This window comes from Pseudopipra pipra, chromosome 5 (assembly GCF_036250125.1).
Source record: "Pseudopipra pipra isolate bDixPip1 chromosome 5, bDixPip1.hap1, whole genome shotgun sequence".
Classification (NCBI taxonomy): Eukaryota; Metazoa; Chordata; class Aves; order Passeriformes; family Pipridae; genus Pseudopipra; species Pseudopipra pipra.
In genome coordinates this window covers 12,410,710-12,432,564 of record NC_087553.1, presented here as the reverse complement: position 1 = coordinate 12,432,564, position 21,855 = coordinate 12,410,710, and the positions used below count along the sequence as shown (strand labels likewise).

Here is a 21,855-nt window from a genome sequence, read left to right as displayed (position 1 = left end):
GATTCATAAGAAGCAACACCTTTTCCAAGTTATTTGCTAGAGGTTCACTGGTACAGGGTCTTTCAAGATTTAGCTAGAATCTGCATTAAGCTAGGTGCATATATGTTTTTAAAAACTGAATAAAAATTAGGAATGGACTCTTGATTACACAGTTCATCCTCAAGAGTTCCTGCATTAAAATTGAATCCCTAGACATCCTGAGGCAATTACTCTGAAGCAGGAACTGTATGATTCATTTCAACCTATTATACATTGTATCATTTAGTAAATATTTACATTTATAATGTAACATTCTGAAACAAGGAGGACAATCATACTATGAAAGTTTTCACAGTCTATAAATGACTCATTGTTCTGTTGTCTCAAAAATGGTAATGGAGACACAAATAATATTATTTCAAATTCAATCTTTGAGTCACTATGCAAAGCCATTATCCACACCTGCCATATCCACTCATTTTTGTATCTTCTCAATTCAAACCTACTAATCAGCTTATACATAAAGAAGTGGGGAATTTTTGGTTTGGTTTGACTGGTTTGTCACCTTTGTTAGGTTTACAAGCACCTTTCCCTGGAACTTGAAGTTCTCTTTAACCCTTTCTGGTCATCCCATAAACACTGACATTATCAACTTTCTAAAATATTTAACGATTGAACAAGTGGATAAAGTTTAAACACAAAGTTTAAACTGCCAAGTTTAAACACAAAACTCGGGCAGCAAATAACTAAAACTACAACATGTTACTCCCTATAATCTTTAAGATGCAAAAATGAAAACTTAGCTTATGATACGGAAAGTAAAGGAAGTAGATTACTGGGATATATCAAATGAAAACTAAACCAGCAGCCAACACCACCAAAGAGAACAAGTACACTTTCTCCTACGAAGCTTAAACTACAAATGAAACATCCAGCCTGCAGAACAATATTGTGCTTCTCTGCCAGATGAAGTCAGAGAGCATGGATTTCACTTCTCAAGCCCAAACTGCTGAATAAACAAATAAAAAGCAAGTTTAAGTTTGTTCACTTTTTTTCAATTGAAGAAATTATTCAATCAATCAGGAAACAATTTTAAAGAATATTAATGATTAAAACTGTACCCAGATTTTGTTTGTTTACAGAGATTCGAGGTATTTTAGCTGCTTGATTAAACACAAACCCATTCATTTGCAGAGCAGTTTCTTTTGGGTCAGTCAGGCCAAATCACTACATGACCACCAGAAGACTCCAAGAGTACATGGCAGAAACCATACAGGAAATTCCATTCATCATTTCTTTTAGTTAGTGGCAGCTCACTGCTGAGGAGTGTTAGCTTTAATTCCAAGATATACCCCAAGAGAAGCAGTGAGGTGTTCCTCTTAGAACATTCCCATCAAAACGCCTGAATTTTTTTCTTATATTCTGAATTCCATGAAAAATACCTACATCACTGCTAGGAGGCTGGGGAGTACTCTGGATTTTCTTACAAAAGAAAAAAATAAAAAGATACTGTATGAAACAGAATTAACAGAATCTGTATAGCTTCTGTATCTCTTATATGGGTAAATGTATGTAACTCAGAAACATATATTGGAATATATTGGAATTATATTTCCATTAGGGAGTTTTAACATGGATTCAGGACATGTTTTTACCTATCTCGCTCCTAAACGGGAATTATAAAAATCCTACTTCAAGATTTGGCTTCTGAAATTCTATCTTAAATTGCAACCAGCTAAATCTCTCAGCCATATCCTGAATAACTTTATATTCTCAACATCATCATGCTCCCTTAGAATTATAAAAGCTCAAACTACTGTCCAGAACTAACAAAATGTTAAATATAGGAAATAAATTTGCCTCTGGAAAACCGGTTCCAGGCCTAAATATGTACTTTTGTCAGTCCAGCTTACAGTTATTATTCTGATCAGCCATTCATCCTAGAAGGGTGAAGTCCTCGCTAAGTAATAAAGTAACTATTTATTCTATTTTGTGTCTCTGTTCCTTTGTCATCTTGGCACAATAAATGCAACCTATTTTAAAACATGAGCAATCTTCAAAGGACAGCTTCAAATTGCCACAGCAAAGTGCCTATTACCCAAAGCTGGGCACACTGCACTGTAATAAGACAGGTCTCTCTAAAACACATTTAATCTATTTTATAACTGCAGAAATGGGATGGCCTTATTTGGCACAAAATGATACTGCCTCTGAATTTCCTATTCCTTGTTAATGCAGTATCTCTCTATTCATTATTTCGATACACTCACAACTATTTATTTTAAGACAAACTAGTCAGAAAGACCTCTTTGAACTTCTGAATCCAAGAAGTGCTTTTTGGAGCAAGTTCAGGACCTCAATGAGACTGCATTGAGAGAGACCAAAACCTCACAACTTACAAAACCCTGTCAAAATATTAGTGCAAAAGACAAATTGCACTGTCTAACAAAATCTAAAGTACAAACTGAACCAGGAAACAAAAACCAAGCCACGACTATGGTATTTCTTTTCAAGAATCATGACATATTGAGGAACTTCAGTCTGTGCACTTAGAAAGAAAATCTCTCGTGCCTCATTCAGCTCAGATCATGATCTCATCCACTAACACTTGTCACAGTTACTTCTATAATCCTATTACAGTCAGCTAGAACTTGTGTTATCTGTCTACATATTTTCCTACAATACTGTCCGTAGGCATTTTACAAGGACAAGTTTACCTGTAATTATGTAGCAGTTGGGAAGGTGCCCTTTCAACCAGAATCATCCTAGTTTTCTTCTAAGAATAATATATTTTGAGCGAGGAAAGTAGTTCTACAACTGTATGTTTGCAACCACATGATGAAACATCACAGGACTGGAAAAAACTCATTGCAATCCATGAAGGAAATGGTATCAAGATAAAAGTTTTAATCAAGACCCATATTTTGAAATTAAGGAAGAGTTATGTGCAAGAATAACAATTTTCTGCAAGACCAAGATTCCCTCTCTTATTACTATCAATTCAAAGACAAACTGTAGTTGTGCAATAAGCAAGAGCTTTTTTTGAGTATTTGTGCAAGGAACAGTCTGGGTTGGCTTTCACACCATTAGCCAGATTTCAGAGAGAGTTTTAAATCAATATGAACAGATTAAATAATATTAGTTATACTTAGGTAAAGAATTCTGAACAAAGATTTTAAATGCCAAGTTTATTAATTTATAAATTTCTAACAGAACATGTGAATATTATTCTATGCTCACTGACAGTGATCACTCTTTGTTCAGTTATATAAATACCTACCAAAAAAAATTAAAGCACAGTTCCAAAGAAAATTATTTCATTAACATACAAGGGTGTATCTGCTTTAAGAAATAATATTCAAAGACCATACATATTAACCATAAAAATTACTTAGAAATATTCACTCCTCTGGAAAGGTTGCAGAAAACTAGAGTAAATTATTACTGAAAAACCCCTCACTCTGCTCAGAAAAAGCCTCTGACTACTGCTTTAACTTCCCGTTATCATATCAACACACACTGATGGACAAAAAATCAACCTGGAAATTCTCCAAGAAAAGGCAAGAGGTCAAGCTTAAAATGTTGGGGTTTTCCTACTAGTTCTGAAGGATACCCACATCAGACACTAACATCAACATTCTGACATTTTCCACTGTGTTCTTACGAATCAGCCACATTTACACCCCAGACAGAAGCACAAGATGTAATCTGTGCATTCACTGATGTTTGTGTTTCTGTGAAAGAAAAACATTCAGTTACAGAACCAAAGCCTATCCAAGCTTTCCTCTTGCATTTCCTCACACACAAAACAAGCTCCGGAGAATTTCACACTCCAGTAGCAAGACTGGATATCACGCAAGGAGCTCAGGAGATGCTTAGGAATTTTCTTAACAATCTTTTATCCTTCCATGTTTCTGACTACTGGAGATGAAGAACTATTGGAGCAGCTTCCTAGATGAGTTTAAAATTTAAATTCTCTGTGTGAGAATACTGTATATGTTGGTGCTATCAAACAGCCATATGGAAAAGCAGCCTCTATTCAACAAGCTCTTGCACTGCCTAAGGAATCTTTCTGCTCTGTATTTAACCTCAGAGCAAACTTCCAGTCTTCAGGACCCAGGATTCCTTCAACAGTTTTATATTTATAGTATATCCTTAACATTCTTTTTCAGAGACAGCACCAGTGTGTATCTTCCACTGTATTATGTGCCCTTTTTGTATTTTACAAACTTTTAGCCAATTCTGTCATCAAACTATATGCAACTCTCAGATGTTTAAGCAGCTTCTTTTCCATTAATGAAATAGTCAGTTTTTACTTCCATGTCTGATTTTCAAGCACCTTCAAATCTCTGACTTTTCAGATGTTCCTGTTGTATCTTACACAAAATTAAACCAATATCCTTGCCATTTGCAAAAAAAAAAAAAAAAAAAAAAAAGAAATATCCTTCTATGCTATGCAGGTAGCTGAAATGAAGCCTGAACATTTTCAGAAAGGAAAATAATTTTAGCCCACTTATGGTTGTGATTATATTCTTGCTCACATGTAATATAAAGATGTAGCACTGTTTTCCCTAAGCTGTATAAATCCCTACTCTCCTTTAGGCCAAGAATTAGCCAATAATGACAGAGTTAGCAATAAAGCTCTAGAAGGTGGAGATGAATAGAAATGTTCTCCTCTGGTTTCTCAGTGACAGATCTGCACAGGATATTCATTATTCCAGTCTAGGACAGAGCAAACTTGGATGCAATCTGCAATTCTGTTATTACATATCAGTGACTGACTTACTCTCTTCCTCCTTTCTTCTCTGTCCTGCAGCACATTGAGCACTGCAACAGAAACAGAATTCCAGGAATATGGGTGTAACCTGCTCAGTCCCTAATCAGTAGGATTAATCAGCTCTTACTACACAGGTCAGGCAACAGAAACACTGTTCTCAGTGTCTCAGAGAGTTCTCAGCAAGGTATTAACTCTACAATGACTGTTTGGTTTAGACCTCTCTACTCCAATATTTTTAGGTAACAAGCACCTCTGAGTATAAAATGCATGAATATATATATATATATATACATATATATATATATATGCCTTCTTTTTCCTGCAATTTCTAAAAAAAAAAATCAGACTACAGTTTTGGATATTGTCAAGCAACAATTCACAACTTTCACTTTGCTTCCCAGGCTTACATTATGGATCACTTTCTACCCCAGCTCAAGGCATGTTTTGTGTCTGTACATAACTAAATTACTCCATTATTCCAATATAATTCTTCTATGGTAACATCCTGCTAAACATGGTCTGGAAGAAGCAATAATTAATTCAAACTTTTCAAGGTAGCATACAAGACGAAAAATTTTGACCCATTTTTAACACCTTGGATCAGACTATGCTACACCAGTAATAGATCTGAGAATTTTATAATATTCTTTTCATACTGAAATTTAATTTTCATACTGAAAGTTAATTATTAAAGATTATCACTTTAGAACAAGCAAAGAAAACCAACAAAACCAGAAAAGCTCATAATTATAATATCACAGAATGCTCTTTGTAGCAAGGGACAGGCACACAAAAATGAGCCAGCAGTTTTAGGCTCTACCTATTATTGAACTACTTGTAACATGGAAAATGTATAGAAGATAACTTAAGCTGAACTTCAGAGCATGACCCAGAGCTGCATTACAACACTGAAGCACCAAGAAGGAAAGTTTGTTTCCATGGGAAACAAACCCTCAAGAGGTCAGCTTTGTACTTTTTTACTGTGCCAGCTTTAAAAAACATCAAAGTTTGGCAAGGTCTGCTGGCTTGGATGTTATGTGTAGAGAAGTTATGCCTGCCTGTCTTCCAAAGCATGTCACCTTTCCAGAGGAAGAGGGAGAAGGGAAAAACTCTTTATTTCTCCCCCTAACACGCCAGGTTTCGTATAAACTGCATCATCGACCCATCTATTCTTTCTGCAGCTGTTTAAAGAAGTTATATATTTTGATCCCTAAAATTGCATAAAAAATAGAATATAGGGGCTTTTTCCAAGTTAGGTATTAGAGTGATTTAAAAGTTCAAATAATTATGCTGTAATTTCTGCAAGCTGATTGCATTTTACAATACAAGATTTATGAACCAACAAATCCTGGACTACATGGTACCCTTCTCTTTAAACAGATAGTTCTCTATTTTTCATTCTTTTGGGCAATTTTTACATCTATTATTTAGAACAAACATATGAATTAATTTCCTGAAATAACAGAAGTATAGCCACTGTTAAAGAACGTGCAAGCTCATGCAAAACAAAACAAAAACTAACCCACAGACTCCCCCAAATCAAACCAATAAACAAAAAAAATACCCCATTAAATAAAAAAAACCCCAAACCCAACCAAACAAAAAACTAAACCAAAGCAAAAAAAAAAAAAATCCACACCTGACATGATCTCAACTGTATAAGTAAGAATCCATTCTCTTTCCCTAAATGACTTCCTTCATGGATGCTGAGCTGAAAGCTAGTACAGAATAAGTATCTGAACATTCAGCTTTCCAGATCGATATTAAATTATTCTTAATAATACTAGTTTATACTAAAACAATGGTTTGTAATTTTAAAGAGAGTCTTTAACAACATTAAAACATGACATTTAGGCATTTGATGATTAAAGAGATTTAAATTTGAAGCATTAACCTAAATATTCTACAGCATTTCTAAGAACTTCACTGAGCTGCCATAATTTCTGTCAGCATATGTAGTACTGAATGACTAGTAAAATACCTGAATTGAAACTATTCCAGTCTAGCAGTTTGTATGATCTTGTGTTACCCATAATTCCGACAAAGGCTGAGTTCAAAACAGCAAATTAGTAGATCAGTTATAGGAGCAGAATAGTGAAAAAAAACTACCAACAAGAACACAATTGACAACACCAATCCACAGGAACTGGAAAGACACAGACAGCAGAGTTAATAAGAGGCTGAAAGAGAAAGGGAAAAAAGGAGCATGCTATAGCAATCTAGCACTAGGGTGACCAAAGGGTACAGTGTATAGCAATTATTGTCTTATTGTAAGTTCTCAATCCACCTTCAAACATTCTTTCCTCTTCTGCATTTTCCTGATTTATTCATCTGCCAGGTTATTTTCTTCCTTTAATACTTCACAGACTCATTTGACTCAAATGCTTCGTGATCATAACTATAACCAGATTTTTTTTTTTACTTCACCTTCCCTCTCACAGTCATGTGCCTTCATTCCCCCTTTTGCAATACACGGAGTTCCAGGCAGCACACATTTTACATTCACTTGTCAGGAGTAATTTTCAAGTCCCACAAAAACAACTGCAGCTGTGCAAACATGCATCTCTATCTTATTTCTTATCCTGCTTTCAGTCAGTTGGTAAAAATAAAGGAGTCCATAATGCAAGAGGTTAGTTTTTAAAACTTCTGAGCAAAACTGATTTTTTTTTCCATTTTGTCTTAAATAAATTTATCATAGGGTAAATTTTGCATGTAACAGATCTGTATCAGAAATCTGTTGAAAATACAGCAGCCTAAAATAACTTTGTGGCAAAGAAAGGGAAGACTCGCATTTAAATTATACTTTGACTTTTTTTTTCATCTTCACTGTATAAATAGATCTTACAAATAGGAAAAAAGGAACAATACTGTGTAGTCACATGCTTTAAAAAATCCCTTACAGTAGGGGTGTTTAATTCAAATCAAGTCCTGTATTTTATTTCATGTTGCCAGTTTATTGAATCCTTAGGTCAGCAACAATCTACTTGCTTGGAGAATTGCTTGCCTTGGGCCACAGGAAGAAGAAAGAAAAGAAGATTATTTTTTGCAATTGCTTTTAAAGATGCATTTGCACAAACTTTGTTTTATTACTTCTGACTAGTGCATGCAAAACCACTGTAGGTGCTATTTTCACTCTCCTCTGCATTTTTAAGTGCACTGTCAACTCCAGCTTTTTACAGAGTACTCATCATCTTGTCTCAGTGACTAAACCAACAAAGTCTTCAGAGTCAAAAGTCTTTTAATTCTAACATTAGAACTAGAACATGCAAAATACACATTCTAGTACTGGGATTTCCAGGTAAATATTAAATAAAAATCTTAAAGTACTGTTCAGTACGGGGCTTTTAAGAACAGAACAAAGCTGCCAAGGTTGTATCAAAAGAGGTTAAAAACCACGTATTTAGGTAAATTGTAGCCAATAGTCCTTAAGGATTTCAAGGAGCTGAAAATTAGAAAACATTAATAGTTAAGATCAAGCATTTCATCTAATTTGTGTTTGAATGGAAAATTTGCATTGAGTTTAAATTCTATGAAGTGGTAAAAAAATTAATTAAGCCCTCAATAATTCAGAGACAATTTTCAGTGCAAAGTTACTGATTCAAAGTACTTTATTATAATATTCTTTAACTTGCTGAAGCGTTTCTCACTAAAAACATACCCTCTGAGTAACTCGTTTTTCCAGCTTAAACGACTGTCTGAAAAACATTGCTTCTAATATACATTGTTAGAATAGATTTGTATCTATCCAAATGCTGATATGTCATAAAGATTAGAAGCAGGAGATCACTACGACAGGTCCTGTGCAAGGAGGTCATTCTTGTGTCAACATACCAGGATTGTGGATGCGATCCAGCAGCTTCACAGACCGTGCACTGACAACGCCACCAACGTGGACAAGAAAGCCTGGTGGAAAGGTCGTCAGGGTAAAAAATGGAAATTCCTGTTATGATTAAAAACAAACATCAAATGATTGCTTACCAACCATGGCTGATTGCCAATAAACATGCAATGAATCGATACATTTCCCTGAAATACAAGCAGAGCAGTTACATTAGGCCAAACATGTCTTTCAGGCTTACTGAGCACTATGTAACCACGTGTCTCGATATACCCAGAGTATCATAAAAGCAGAGGTATTATACAATGTAAGAATACTTTTCCCCCACAGAGGTGTTTCTTAGTACAAGAGTGATAAATAATCAAAACTTTACACACTTGTGTTGACGAAGCCTCTATTGATCACTTTTACCACGGCAACTAAACAACAGAAATCTACTTTCATTAGCTCGTACAAAGTAAATATTTTTTTTTCCATTTTTAGGTCTTACTGTTACAACTGACTGCAGTTTGGTTCCACAGCACAGGGTGAAACAAACTGTAGTCTTGCAAGAATGATGAATAACTTATTACAGGAAAACATGCCTAAAAAATATTAATTGACTGCTCTGCTCACAAGCTCTAAATATAAGAGGTAAAAATCCATCTTGTAGAATAAAGCAAAAGTCTTTGAAATACAATTATAAGTTCTTTAACCTAAGAAATTCACTTCCAATTAATTTGCATTAATTAGTTTTTACCAATTCATAAGTAAAATGAAGAGCTAATAAGTTTCCAAAACTACTCAAGAACGCAGTTTCTCCAAGAGGCAAAGTAAGTGATAACAGCAATTTTTCATGTTACATGTGATGAAAAACAAGTCCTATTCAAAGGAGTTGAGCCCAAAACTGAAGATTTTATTTTCTACAGAGACATTCTATGAAATGTCTAATATATATGTAATAGCACACTTATGGGGGAAAGGCAATAATTCATGTTCAGCAATTCTAAATGCAGAGAAGCAAAAACAACATAAAAGAAAAATCATGCAATCATTGTTTGTATAATCATAATTGGATAAATGGAAAAAATAAAATACTATAATTTATGAGAGAAAGTATAGGATAGAATCCTTTCTCACATACTTTGAAGCATTTGGAACAGCACAGCTCAACTGAGCTTCTACCTAAACAGCATACATGCTGCAGATTAAATGAAGATGACAGTTCTTCCAGCAATACATGGCATGAAAAGTCCTCTTAAACTAAAACCCAACGTGAATTCAAAAATTATTACTTCAGAATTTTTACTGCCCCTATTATAAGTACTGTTAAAACTTAAAATTTCAAGTTTTCTGTATTTTTGTTGAGCTTAGACTTTCAAAATCAGCAACCATAGTATCAACAACCAGAAAAAAAACAAAAAAAGGAACCCAAAAAACCACCAAAACCTGCAGGCATGTCTTATGATCCAATTAAAAAGCAGGAAGATTTGACCATAGGACTCTGCAAACCTGTTCAACTAATGTGTCTTCAGGAGCATTGATGCATCTCTAGAGAGCATTAAAGATTCCCCCAGAAGGTTCTAACAGATCAAAGTGCTCTGCAAGTTACCAGAATAGTCAAAAAAGCTCTGACTATAACAGCCTAAACTCCTTTTCTGAATGTCTTTCACGCTGAAAAATGGAAAAAATGCAGTACATAAACATATTGTTAGAAGCTATTTCACTGTGGCTCTGAAACAGCAACTGCTCAGTAATTCTCAAGTACGCTCATAATATTTCTCCCTGTAGAATTCTGTGACACTCATTTTGCCTAACTTATCTTTAAATATCTAACATACACACCTGCTCTGTCCCTTGCATATAGTCATCCCACTTTAATGCCATTCAGATTATTAGCTTTTCCAGAACTACAGAAATCAATAAAAAAGTTTACTGCATATGCCACCTATATGAAATTCTATTAAGCCTATACTACATTTGTATTTTATACATATATATACATATACATATATATACATATACTCAAACTTAAACTATGCTAAAGCAGTATGGAGTGAACAAAGTAAACAACACTCCATACTCCAAAGCTTAAGCAAATACAATGTTTTTTAATTTATATGGAGATGCAGAAGTTACTTTCATTTTTTTGTTTATTTTCATAAGGCTGTGTGCTGCAAGTAATTTTAGTGTGTTCAGACTCCCAGTTTGCCTGATTTCCTACACCACAAATCAGGAATAAAACCTCAAATAATGACATGGTTTTCTCTCAATCAATATATCAATACTTGCAAGTCTGTATTACAAAACATGATGAAATCAGACCTATGTCCTATCAGTGAATTCCAGCCACAGACAAATCTGGGTATCAGACTCACTGAACCGTTCTGACATGACTCCTTTAACAGTCTCTCATCCATTCTTACACAGATGGAACTCCATAGCTTCATAAGATGGCATTTCTTTTTTTTTTTCCCCTTCCTTTTTTTTTCTTTTTTAAGCTCATTTAGAGGTTTGGGGGGGTTTATTATTATATTGTTCAAATACTAGTTCCAGCCTCAATTTCATGTGGTACTCTGTAATACTTCAAAATTATACATCTATAGTTACTGCCAGGAAAACAGAGATTTCATAAGAACCAGATGCTGTGTTCTCATATTATAAATCTCCTCTATTACTACAATTTGCAAAGGACTATCTTTACATCAAGGTGATTTAAGCAAAGTATTCCAGTGTGTGACAAAATAGGATGAACTTAAAGTTTCCTAGCTACAACTGAAGATTATCAATCATTTTACCAATACCAATTCACTGTGCCACTTCACAGTCATTGACTGCATAGACCCCAAAAGACTGTCACTGGTTTCATCCTTGCAACTACATACAGATTTTATAGTTGTCACTTGGGGGATGTTTGATAAGGCTACAATAAAATTCTTATAAATATTTGCTTAATACAATGTTTAAAAATGTCTGTGTACACACATACATGTATTGCTAGTATTCTTTTTAGAACTACATTTCATACAAAGACACACAAAATGATGAAAAAGCAGATGGAACACAGCTACAGACACATCATTTGGTGTTAGTGCCAGCTGAAGCAGTTCTCCAATTCCCTTCCAGCCATCCACTCATTCCCATGGTTAAACCACTCCCTCAGATAATGCTCAGGTGTGCTCATAGAGCTTTTGGGGCTGAACCAGTGTGGGGAACTGGTCCACACTAAAATACTGGCAATTTCCTGGTTGAATGTGCTTTTATTCTAAACACATCTACTGTGCCATCTCACAAGGTGGCCCAACAGTCTTACAGTTTTTCTTGAACTGTACTGAGGGGATGGGCTGGGTAAGAAGTCACTGGAAAGAGAAGATGATTAAGTCAGGATTTCAGCCAAAGGAATCACCCAGAGAACTGAGCTCTCTGGGTGGAGAGCTCAGACACAACAGGTGTCCAGCAATGCCTTTCAGAGATGGAGATCAACAGATCCCCATTTTGAAAAGGCACTGGTAAAGATCTCTCAGGCACTTGCAGAATGCAAATATGGAGGAATAAAACAGCATTTGTCCAAGTTGAGGTCAACGGAGATACTAAATACCATCAAGAGCAGCATTTGGCCATTTCTACAAAAACAGAGGCTAATTTTTTAGGGGTAGAGTAAGCTCAGATTTTCCCACTGATGGAAATACAGCTTATTGATTTATAGTTAAAAATATACACAAAGGCATGTGTGCTATAGTTACACTTGCCATCTACAGGCATCCTGTGAATTACTTAGTTATTAACCTACAATACAACACATGTGAGTTTTCCACAGCTGATGTATTTTCACAGAAGAAATTGAGTAAGATTACCCTTCTGCAAACAGCACAGAGTTTGCTAATCAGGGTTATTTAAATAATACATTAAAACCACATTTTATTTTAAAAAGCTGTGGAGACATCCAGTTAAATGAGCTGGTTTCAATGTGCCTTAGCAGTACCATATACCCAAATAAACTAAGTAAGACTCCAAAGAACTTGAGCAACCTGGTCTAGTGGAAGATTCCCTGTTGGGGGAACAAAATGATCTTTAAGGCAGGGGGTTGGAACAAAATGATCTTTAAGGTCTCTTCCAACCCAAAAAGCATTCTGTGATTCCATGATATAACTAATACATGTGGAAATATATTATAGATACTTGATTTATTCTTTGTTTTCCCAAATAAGTGCTACCCTAAGTAATCCAGACAAGTAACTAGAGTACACTATTTATGTGTACAATATTAAAACAGACAAAGTAACTTATAAATGTTATTCATTTTAGTTAAGTAATTCAATTTTAAGGTAAATAAATAAGAGGTAACACCATAGCAAAAACACATCCAATATGAAATTTTCAGAAGACAGAATAAACGTTTTTTTATCAATTAACAGTCCACATGCTTTGCTACATCATTAGCAATTAACAGACAACATGTTTCCATCCCATTTTACAGTATTTTTCTACTAGACAATACACAGGCCTTATCAAAATAATATGCAAATAATTCAAGCTCTAAAAATACATTAAGTGCTCTTAATTTACATTTTTATTGTCTTTAAAAAGCTTCCTAAGGAAATGAGAGATCAGCCATGAAATGTCTGAAATGCCAGCAAAATCCAAGGTAAACAGAAAAAAGGCTCTTTTTAAAGCATTCCTTTTGCCAAATTAAAACATTAAAAGCAAAAAGCCATGGATTTGTACTTATATATAAATTAAAATTTTAACTGAAACGTATCAACGTGCAAAATACGAAGCAAAAATACGCTGATGTGATAAGAGCTCTTAAAAACAACAAAACAAATAGTAAAAAAAAAAACCCAAAAAACACATAAATGAAGATTACAAAGAAATCTGCAAAGCCTCAAAGCAGAAAAATGAAAATACTTCAAATAATGATTTAGAAATCCTCAGTAGGAGAAGAAAGGGCTACAAAGAGTCGCGCAGTGATTGCCAACATACCCGCCGTCTACAGAACCTATGGGGCGATCCTCCCTTAGCAATGGTAACACAAGAAATGAGAAGAGAATCATCCACTTACTCAAAACAGCAGCTATTCACTTATATTTCACAGATGCAGGTGGTTTTGTTTTAAACAAACATACATGGTTCTATGGCAGCAGGTCAGGCGCCCAGAAATAGTAATTAAACTTGCATTTATTTCGGAATAAGGTAAATAGTCACATTTCTTCCTTCAAGACACCTCATTAATGACATTTTGACAAAAGCAGTGTGTAATCTATAAATAAAGTTGCAAGGACTCATTCCAACCAGAAACAAAGAATTAAACCCACTATTTTTATTATACAGTCTATTCAGTATAATGACAGATGGCATTTTCAGTCCTACAGAGGAAAAGCTTAAACCTATAAACCTCTTCTTTTGCTCGGCAAGTAGTTCAGGTTTAAGTTCTCATTTAAGGGCTACATGCACACACATTTCATTTAGCCTTCAATGAAGGCTAAATTAGGCACCAACTCTACTTCCCAAAACTGAAAGTCTTCCCAATTCTAAAAGGGAATTTTACCTTGTTTGAAGCGTTCCAATGTTTCTGAATTTGGCTTCTGTAAAAACTTTACCATTATTTATTAAGTATTAAACTTACACATCAGTAATTTACAGAAACCAAGTAACAGTAGTTTTTCCTAGAACTTTTTCTCTTAACACCACTTGAGTGCTGTTCACAGTTAATTGCTTCTCTATTCTTAATGCTTTAGTAATATATTAAAATTAAATAATGTGTGTATATAAAGGTTAAACATTCAACATTTGTAAAAAAGTTTTCAAACCCAAAAATTACCCATATTTTTAAACAGAAAGCAACAGGAAACATTTAACTTACTACAAGCTAAATTTTCACTTTAGTAGATCAGAAATGTAAGTTTAAAATGCCTTACCCTTTGTTCCAGAGCTGACTGAGTCTGTTGTCTTAAAAGAGTTTTAAATGGCCCCCCTTCTTTTCCAGCACTCCCACTGCCCATTCCTGAAGAGTATCAGTACAAATGACATTCAAAGAAACATATATTATAATTTGCAATCAAAGGTTAAATTAGAAAGTAGATACAATAGTCATTGAAAACAGTCAAATGATCCCCATAATTTTAATTTTGAAAATGCTGAGCATCACAGTTTAATTTGGGTTTGGGAGGGGTATTCTAGAGTTAGGTTTTCACATGACTAGCAGTAGTTTTATAGCATTTGGACAAACCCCCCCAATCTAAGATCTTTTTCTGCTGTCAATCTGAATTAAAAACAATTCCAAAATACAAAGACTTGAAGATCTGGGCTTGCATTTCTTTCCTGTCACATGTAACTTTTCTTCTTGCTATTGGGAGTTTTGCCTGTGATTTAAATGTAGATCTGCCTTCTCTGCTGTTCACAGAAAGTTTCTACATAACCTATCAAAAAGGGCCTCTCTGCCAGATTACTCTGTTAAGTATCTCTCACAACTATCATTACTTTTTTTTTAAATGAAAGTAATAAAAATCTGGCTTTCTAACAGCTTCAGAGTAACTAAATCACCTTTCCTAACCACTGGTAGGAGACTGGACACATAATTACAGCAGTAGCTACATAACACATGATTAGGAGCAAAAAGAAAATTGCAATGGCAATGCACATCCTTTAATTTAAAATATAAACTCCAATTTACTTTTATTTTCTTTAATATTTAGGCAATGAAATATTCACTCATCTGATTCATTCACATAAGCCAAGGGTTACTGCTCAGCATTTAAAACCACCACACTTATTTGATGACTATATTTGCACACACATAACCTGCACATTATCTGTAAATGAAAATAAGAGATAAACTCCGATTTTGCATAATATGGGTAATTCCCTCTTCCCTTCTTTCAGATTTATCTCCATCCCTACCCCCCACTACAGGAATTTTTTCTGAAGAGAAAGTTTATCAGGTACAAAGACATCTTTGCTACTGAATTACCTGTTCCCAAGGACCTTAACTGAGCGTGTTGAGATGCAGGTTATGTGTACGGCAGTAAATTTTGTGCTTTATGGTTAGAAATCAAAAAAAATAAACACATACCAAGATTGTGTTTTTTCCTAAAGTAAACACAATGCTGGTGAATCAGATTTTCTTAGTAATATTTCATGGCTAAAGACATACTATCATTGGTATTCCTTGTTTCTAAAGACATCAGGGCTAATTTGACAAAGCAAAAATAAACACTTAAGTTGTATAGGAAAGCACAGGATAAAGAACAAAAAGGTGTCAGGAGCAGGATGAAATACAAACACCACAGTGCAAACAGTTATGAATGAAGCCAAGATTTTCTTTTACAGAATTTGTAACTAATTTAACATAACAATTCCTTGCTAGTTTCCTTTTTCTTCTGATCAAGCATCTGATAAAGGTCAACAAAACCATAAATATACATCGAAGTGCAGTTATTTGTTTTAACCAAAGACTGGGAGATCTAGAAATAATACTAGACTTAATAATGTATGTAAAATCATTCCTAAATTCATTCATTTTCAAGAGTTACTAGGCTACCATTACCATATAATTAGATAGAAAAATACTACGATTTTCAACAAATATTTTTAGCTGTTCTTGGATAAGGAAACAAAAATATTAGTATCTGTATAGTCCCATTAAACAAGATTAAATTGCTTCTACTCTTTGGCATTGATTCTAAACATCATTGCCAGGGACTATACAATAATAAATACAGACAAACAGAGCATAAATACTGGACATGAAACAAACTCAAAAAATAGAAACTAACCAAAATAGCTTCTACAAAAAAAACAAAAAGCAGTAATATCAACTCTTTAATTTAAATCTGTGAAAATAACGCATGTCAGTGAAATGGAAAAATGGGCAGAAAAATTAAAAACACGGGCTTAGTTTAGAAGATTAAATGAAAAAGCAGAGTTGCTAGCCATCTGATAACCATTGTTTCGACCAACTATGAATGAATTAATGAGCAAGTGCAAGGAACATTTGCTCCGTGCAAAATACAGGAACAACAAAGTGAAGAGAATGTAGGTGATTGAAAAAAAAAGGTAAATTATTTTAGTCCAATTACCAAAGGAAATTTTGCAAGAGTAAAGGAGAAAGTTCTGTAGCATAAGCTACATGTTTCAAATCCTACAAGCAGTTCTGAAGCTGTTTCAAGCTCCTGGGGCAGAGGTGAGAGATGGGATGAATAGTCATGTAGCCAGCAGTTTTCAGAGGCTAACTGAGCAAAACCAGGGTTATAGAAGGCTGTGTGTTAATTGCCCCCGTATCAAATAACACAACAACATTTCCTTAAAAGTTTGCTTAAAAGGCCATAATAGATAGATCCTACCAGAAGCAGCCAGAAGCAGCTCTTCAGTGAAAGAAACACTTTTCCTCAGAACAACTGGGCTGACATGGCTAGAGTGTAGAGGTTTAATGCTAGACCCCGAGAGGAGGAGACAGGACTTTTTAAGATGTGGGGAATCACAAGAGAGTGTAGGGGAGCTGGGAAACAGGAAAATCCTAGGTCCCTGTGGGGAAGGTGCTGTGGAGGAAAGTAATAGAGACAAAGAGATGTAGATTCAGAAGATGACTAAAGAAACGGACAAAAGAAATCAAAATGAAGCATTTTTGTTTTCTCTAAACAAATCGACACTTACTGCTAAATTATTTCGCAACACACAAAGAAATGGAATGACAATACAGCTCCACAATGTGAATGAGAAGCATGTTTTTTAAAAATCATGACTTGATTATTTTCCTTTGGAAATTATTTTTTTTAAAAGCCATGGTAATCTGATATTTATTTTAAATTTTAAACAAAATTTGATAACGAATATTTTGGAGTAAAATAAAAGTAACATAGTCTTTGCACACACTTAATCTGATTGCTTTCATTATTTAGGTAGAAAAAGTTATTTTCCAGAGAGGTCATGGATTTGGTTTATGATTTTCTAAAGTAATAGATCTTGTAGAATTCTAAGTTCCCGCAAAGAAAAGGAGTTCCCACCTTCTGAATTTCCTCCAAACATATACTATGTGACATCAAAATGTATTACTGGATTAAAATAGGTCATGCTTTTTATCAGCCTGATTCTGTTCATTTGCAGTGGCAGAAAATCTATCACTACTCACAGAAGTCTAACTTCAAACCCAAATAAGCTTTCTCAGCATGTGTATTTATAGACCAGAATGGATAACACAAGCACAGTTGTATTTTACAAAATACATTAATGTAACATTCTTCTGATTTGGAGCTACTGAAAACTAGATGCTTAAGCAGATCCAAGTTTCAACCTCCTCTATTTTGTTAACTCCTATTGTGAAATTGTGGTATCTGCACTCTTTCTCCAGGTCAGTCTCCATCTTAGACACGTGAACACACAAAATACCTGACTGAGAAATAAAGAGGAATATAATATACTGCAGAAATATCAGAAAATACTTCATTTTTCACATCAGCCAAATCGAGTAATGGTTATCTCGAATCTGATAATGTTTGAAGTGCCACATGAGAAGTCTACATTTCTTTAACTTTTTTTAAACACTAACATCACCTATTTTCACACTGAAATATTCCAACTTAGCAACAGTCTTGGGAAACAAAAAACAGAGGTCTAAACACATACAGGGAATTCTTAAAAACAACATACAGAGTTTAGTATGTTATAGGAGCAGCTTCTGCACATCACCAAATTTTTGGTGAAAGGTAACATGAATGACTCAAGAATCATTTAAACTGTCATTAAACTGTCCTTTTAATCTATTAAGATTCAAAATCGAGTTTGTCATAACCAAGATATGGAATCTTTATATGCAACCAGCAAATCCTTTTGGGAAAAGTTTCAGCAGCAGAGTTAAAAGCTGCTAAAAAGACAGTGCTGGTAAAAAAACTGGGCCCACTGTTAGCTTTAGTACTAAAAAGACAGCTAAAAAGTATCTTCACATACTTGAAAACTCCCTGAAAATAAGAGCTATCAGTTACACAATCTGTTTCTGTTCTGAATGAACTGACTAAAGACAAAAGGGTCCATCCATCTCCATAATATTGTCAGCAATGATGTAAGGCTGCTGCTTTAAAACCCTAACAAATTCACACCGAGTTGCCACTTTCCTAATTTGAGAACATTTACATCTATAAAGACAACCACCTATGTTATATTTAAATCCTTTACATGAAATGATCTTTACCATGGAAAATATGAAAAAATGAAAGAGTTTTCAAATATTCAGTAAACCAAACACATGAATTTATGGTTCTATATCATAAGCATCCAGTTATATCTGCATGTCCTTTAAACAAGTGATCACCATCCACAGAACAGTCATAATTTAAAAATAAAGACAGAAAAAAATAAACTGCTTTTCTTTGCCTGTTTGTTTTAAGAATGGGACAGAGAAGACAGCACTGAGAAAGACAGCTTCCTAATTGGGAACGGTTTTAACAGATATCCAGGGAATAAACCAGGTAAAATATTTAATACAACTCCATTTGAATGCAACATTTAACTTATCTCCTAGGAAAAATTCTTGAAAGGGGTGCTATCAAGTAAAACTGAATAATCTGCTTTAATATGCTTAAAAATTGTCTAATTAGATGGAGACAAGAATGTTCTGAGCTTCAAATACCACAATTTAAAACATCATTTGAAAAGTAACCAAACTTTTATAAACACTTCTGCAAAATATTTTGCTCTACAGTAGCAAAATTCAGGGCCTTGGTCACATAATGGAGAGTAAACAGACACTGAAGTTGTGCTGACATTATTACTAAAATGATTCTAACTACAGACTAAAAAAGAAGGAGGGAGGAAACAACAAGTTGAAAAAATTATGACAGACCAATGCAGAAAGAAAAACGTTTTTTGAAGATGGCTGGAGTTACGTGTGATGCAATTTAAGTGACCTTCAAAGTGTATAATGTGTATGTAAAGCCATTTCCACACACCAAGAGAACAAAAAGACAGCAGCTGCTAGGTTTCTAGTATTGCATTTGCAAAAAAGAGTTCAAAACCAGAAAATGTATGCAGTATATTTATAGCACAACGCATGAGGCCTGAAGACTACATAGTTTTAGAAACACCATCCTTGACATATTGAGGTGAGAAATGTACTCCCATGATTTGTGATATGAAATGGAGGAAATACGAAAAAGGCAATTACTTAGGACTCCCTTGATGCTCCAAGATGTTTTATTGTGGCTTGAATACAGTTGTGTTACACAAGTAATTTTAATGTTATCCAGGACAGTGGAAATGCAGGCAGGATTGAAATTTTTGCCCTACAGAAACCCTTTTGAGCTTGAGGTGTGCTACGTGAAGTCTCCAATTTCCACATCATTTTGATAACTTAAATGCCAGAAAGCAAAAAGGGGTTGAATGAAAATATAAAAAGAGAAACACAAATTAAACAAAAAGTGGGTGGAAGCGCCTTACCAGTTTTGGGTGTCAAACTCAAATCTGTGTCAGAAGAAGAGGACTGTCGACTGTAGGACTTGGAAGGTGAAAAGGAATAGGTTTGGTTTTTCAGAGGGGTGGAGGGTCCTGATGAATGAGTATTGGGATTGGGATCTTCATTGAAAGGAATCCTGCCAGAAGAAGGTGGAAACATATTCAGTAATCCTGTGCCAAAGGACCTGGCTGACAGCAGCATGATCCAAACACCAGGATGGGACTGGGGCAGGGCCAGCAGCTATTCCTTAGGTGCGAGACTGGGGATGAGGCCAGAGGCAAAGAAATGCTGTTTTACCCATTCAGCATTCTACAGGTAGATGCTGATAATCTATAATGAAACAATTAAGCCAAATGAAAGGCATGAGATGTGACAAAAAAATCATATATATATATATATGCAAAAGAAAAAAATTGAAAAGTTTATGGCTTAAAAATCTGGTCAAGTACACAATGCTTTGAGTTAGTTTAATAAAGAAAAAATGATTTCAAATTATATTTGTGTTTATACATATTTATACATTTATGTATATACACACATATGCATTTAAAGGAAAAAAAAAACAACGTTTCCTTATCCTATAGCAGCAGCAGCATGCCACAGCTAAAAACAGAGCAAAGAGGAGAATCTTTATGGGAACAACTATATTGACAAACAGTTCACTTATGCACAGGTTGACTTACCTGCTCTCTAAAACCATCTCTTCCACAAATGGCACAGACCCTTCCTATAACCAGTTTAAAACCTAAATACTGTATCAGAATTATGCTTGAAAGCAATTATGAACTCGAATCAAAACATGATTTTCTCCAGTGACTGTACAATAGTGAACGTTTCCCAGATACACTGAATTTCTCAGGAAGCAAGCACGTTAAAACGAAACGAAGAGCGTGGCTTTGTGGAAGAGACTCCGATGCATTTCCAAGAAACTATTGCCTTTGTTTCAGCAGCTGCACACTGGGTAGTTCTTCCCTGACAACAGGAGGTGTCTCCATGAGAAAATGAGGGAGGAAGGATGGGTGGTACCTGCCTACACTGCCTGCCTGCCTGCCCTTTGCGACCACTGTGCCTGTGGCCTGCCTCTCCCCAGCTCTGGAGTCTGAGCAGTCTCGTACCAGTGTAGATGAGAGTGGGAACAGACACAGAGAAGTTCTGAGTAAGTCGTGAGCCAGTAGCAGTGTGAATTGGGCTGTTGTGAGTCGAGCGGCATCCATGGCTTGGCGGATGAACCAGCGGAGACCTGAGAGAATTTGCGGCCAAGGTGGAAGAAAAGAAAACAATACATACAAACAGGTTGCAAGGTTATGTTATCAATGATTTCAGGGAAGTTTAGCTAGAAGAGATCTCTTACTCTAAGCAGACTCTAAGAATTTAAATTCCTAGCATGCAAGAGTCCAGATGAAAATAAAAAGAGGGAAAGGAACAGCTTAAAGCACTAGCTTGTGAATGCATAATTGATTCTCTGGCAACAGGGCATCAGGTTAGTAAAGCCAAGAATAAGAAGTATTAGTTGATTTTGCTGCTTTAGAGAAACACGCCCATTTTTTGAACTGAGTCAGTATCCACCACCAAGCTGAACAGGGATAATTTGGGAGGTGGAATTTCCACATTTTGCTGCAGAGCGAAAGCTACCGATTTATTCATGGATGTTTTTTAGGCTGATAATTACCAGGTCTACCTTTTTTCCTTTTAAATCACCGCTGTTATTTTATGCTGCACTGTATCCAGTAGTTCTTTTGATGGCAATTTTTTAAATTAAGACAAGTTAGACAAGCTATTATTTGAAATAGAAACCAGTAATTTTTAGAAGTCAGAGCATATTTTGCAGAGCAGTTGATG

At 35.0% G+C, this 21,855-nt stretch overlaps 1 protein-coding gene across 21 annotated transcripts in view; it reads right to left on the bottom strand.

Annotated features, from left to right (window-relative positions):
• C2CD5 (C2 calcium dependent domain containing 5) overlaps nt 1–21,855 on the bottom strand; it is a 67,365-nt gene that overhangs the window by 32,199 nt on the left and 13,311 nt on the right. For 5 of the 21 annotated variants that reach the window (XM_064654474.1, XM_064654455.1, XM_064654462.1 and 2 more), the window contains exons 7-12: nt 20,001–20,152; nt 16,916–17,110; nt 14,492–14,577; nt 13,557–13,589; nt 8,588–8,696; nt 6,738–6,803 (exon numbers count right to left, since the gene is read on the bottom strand). In XM_064654474.1, coding sequence (XP_064510544.1) covers nt 6,738–6,803; nt 8,588–8,696; nt 13,557–13,589; nt 14,492–14,577; nt 16,916–17,110; nt 20,001–20,152 — 641 coding nt within the window. Of the gene's footprint in view, nt 1–6,737; nt 6,804–8,587; nt 8,697–13,556; nt 13,590–14,491; nt 14,578–16,915; nt 17,111–20,000; nt 20,153–21,131; nt 21,257–21,855 lie in introns of all 21 variants that reach the window. The other 16 variants (XM_064654458.1, XM_064654463.1, XM_064654469.1 and 13 more) reach the window with 12 other exon arrangements.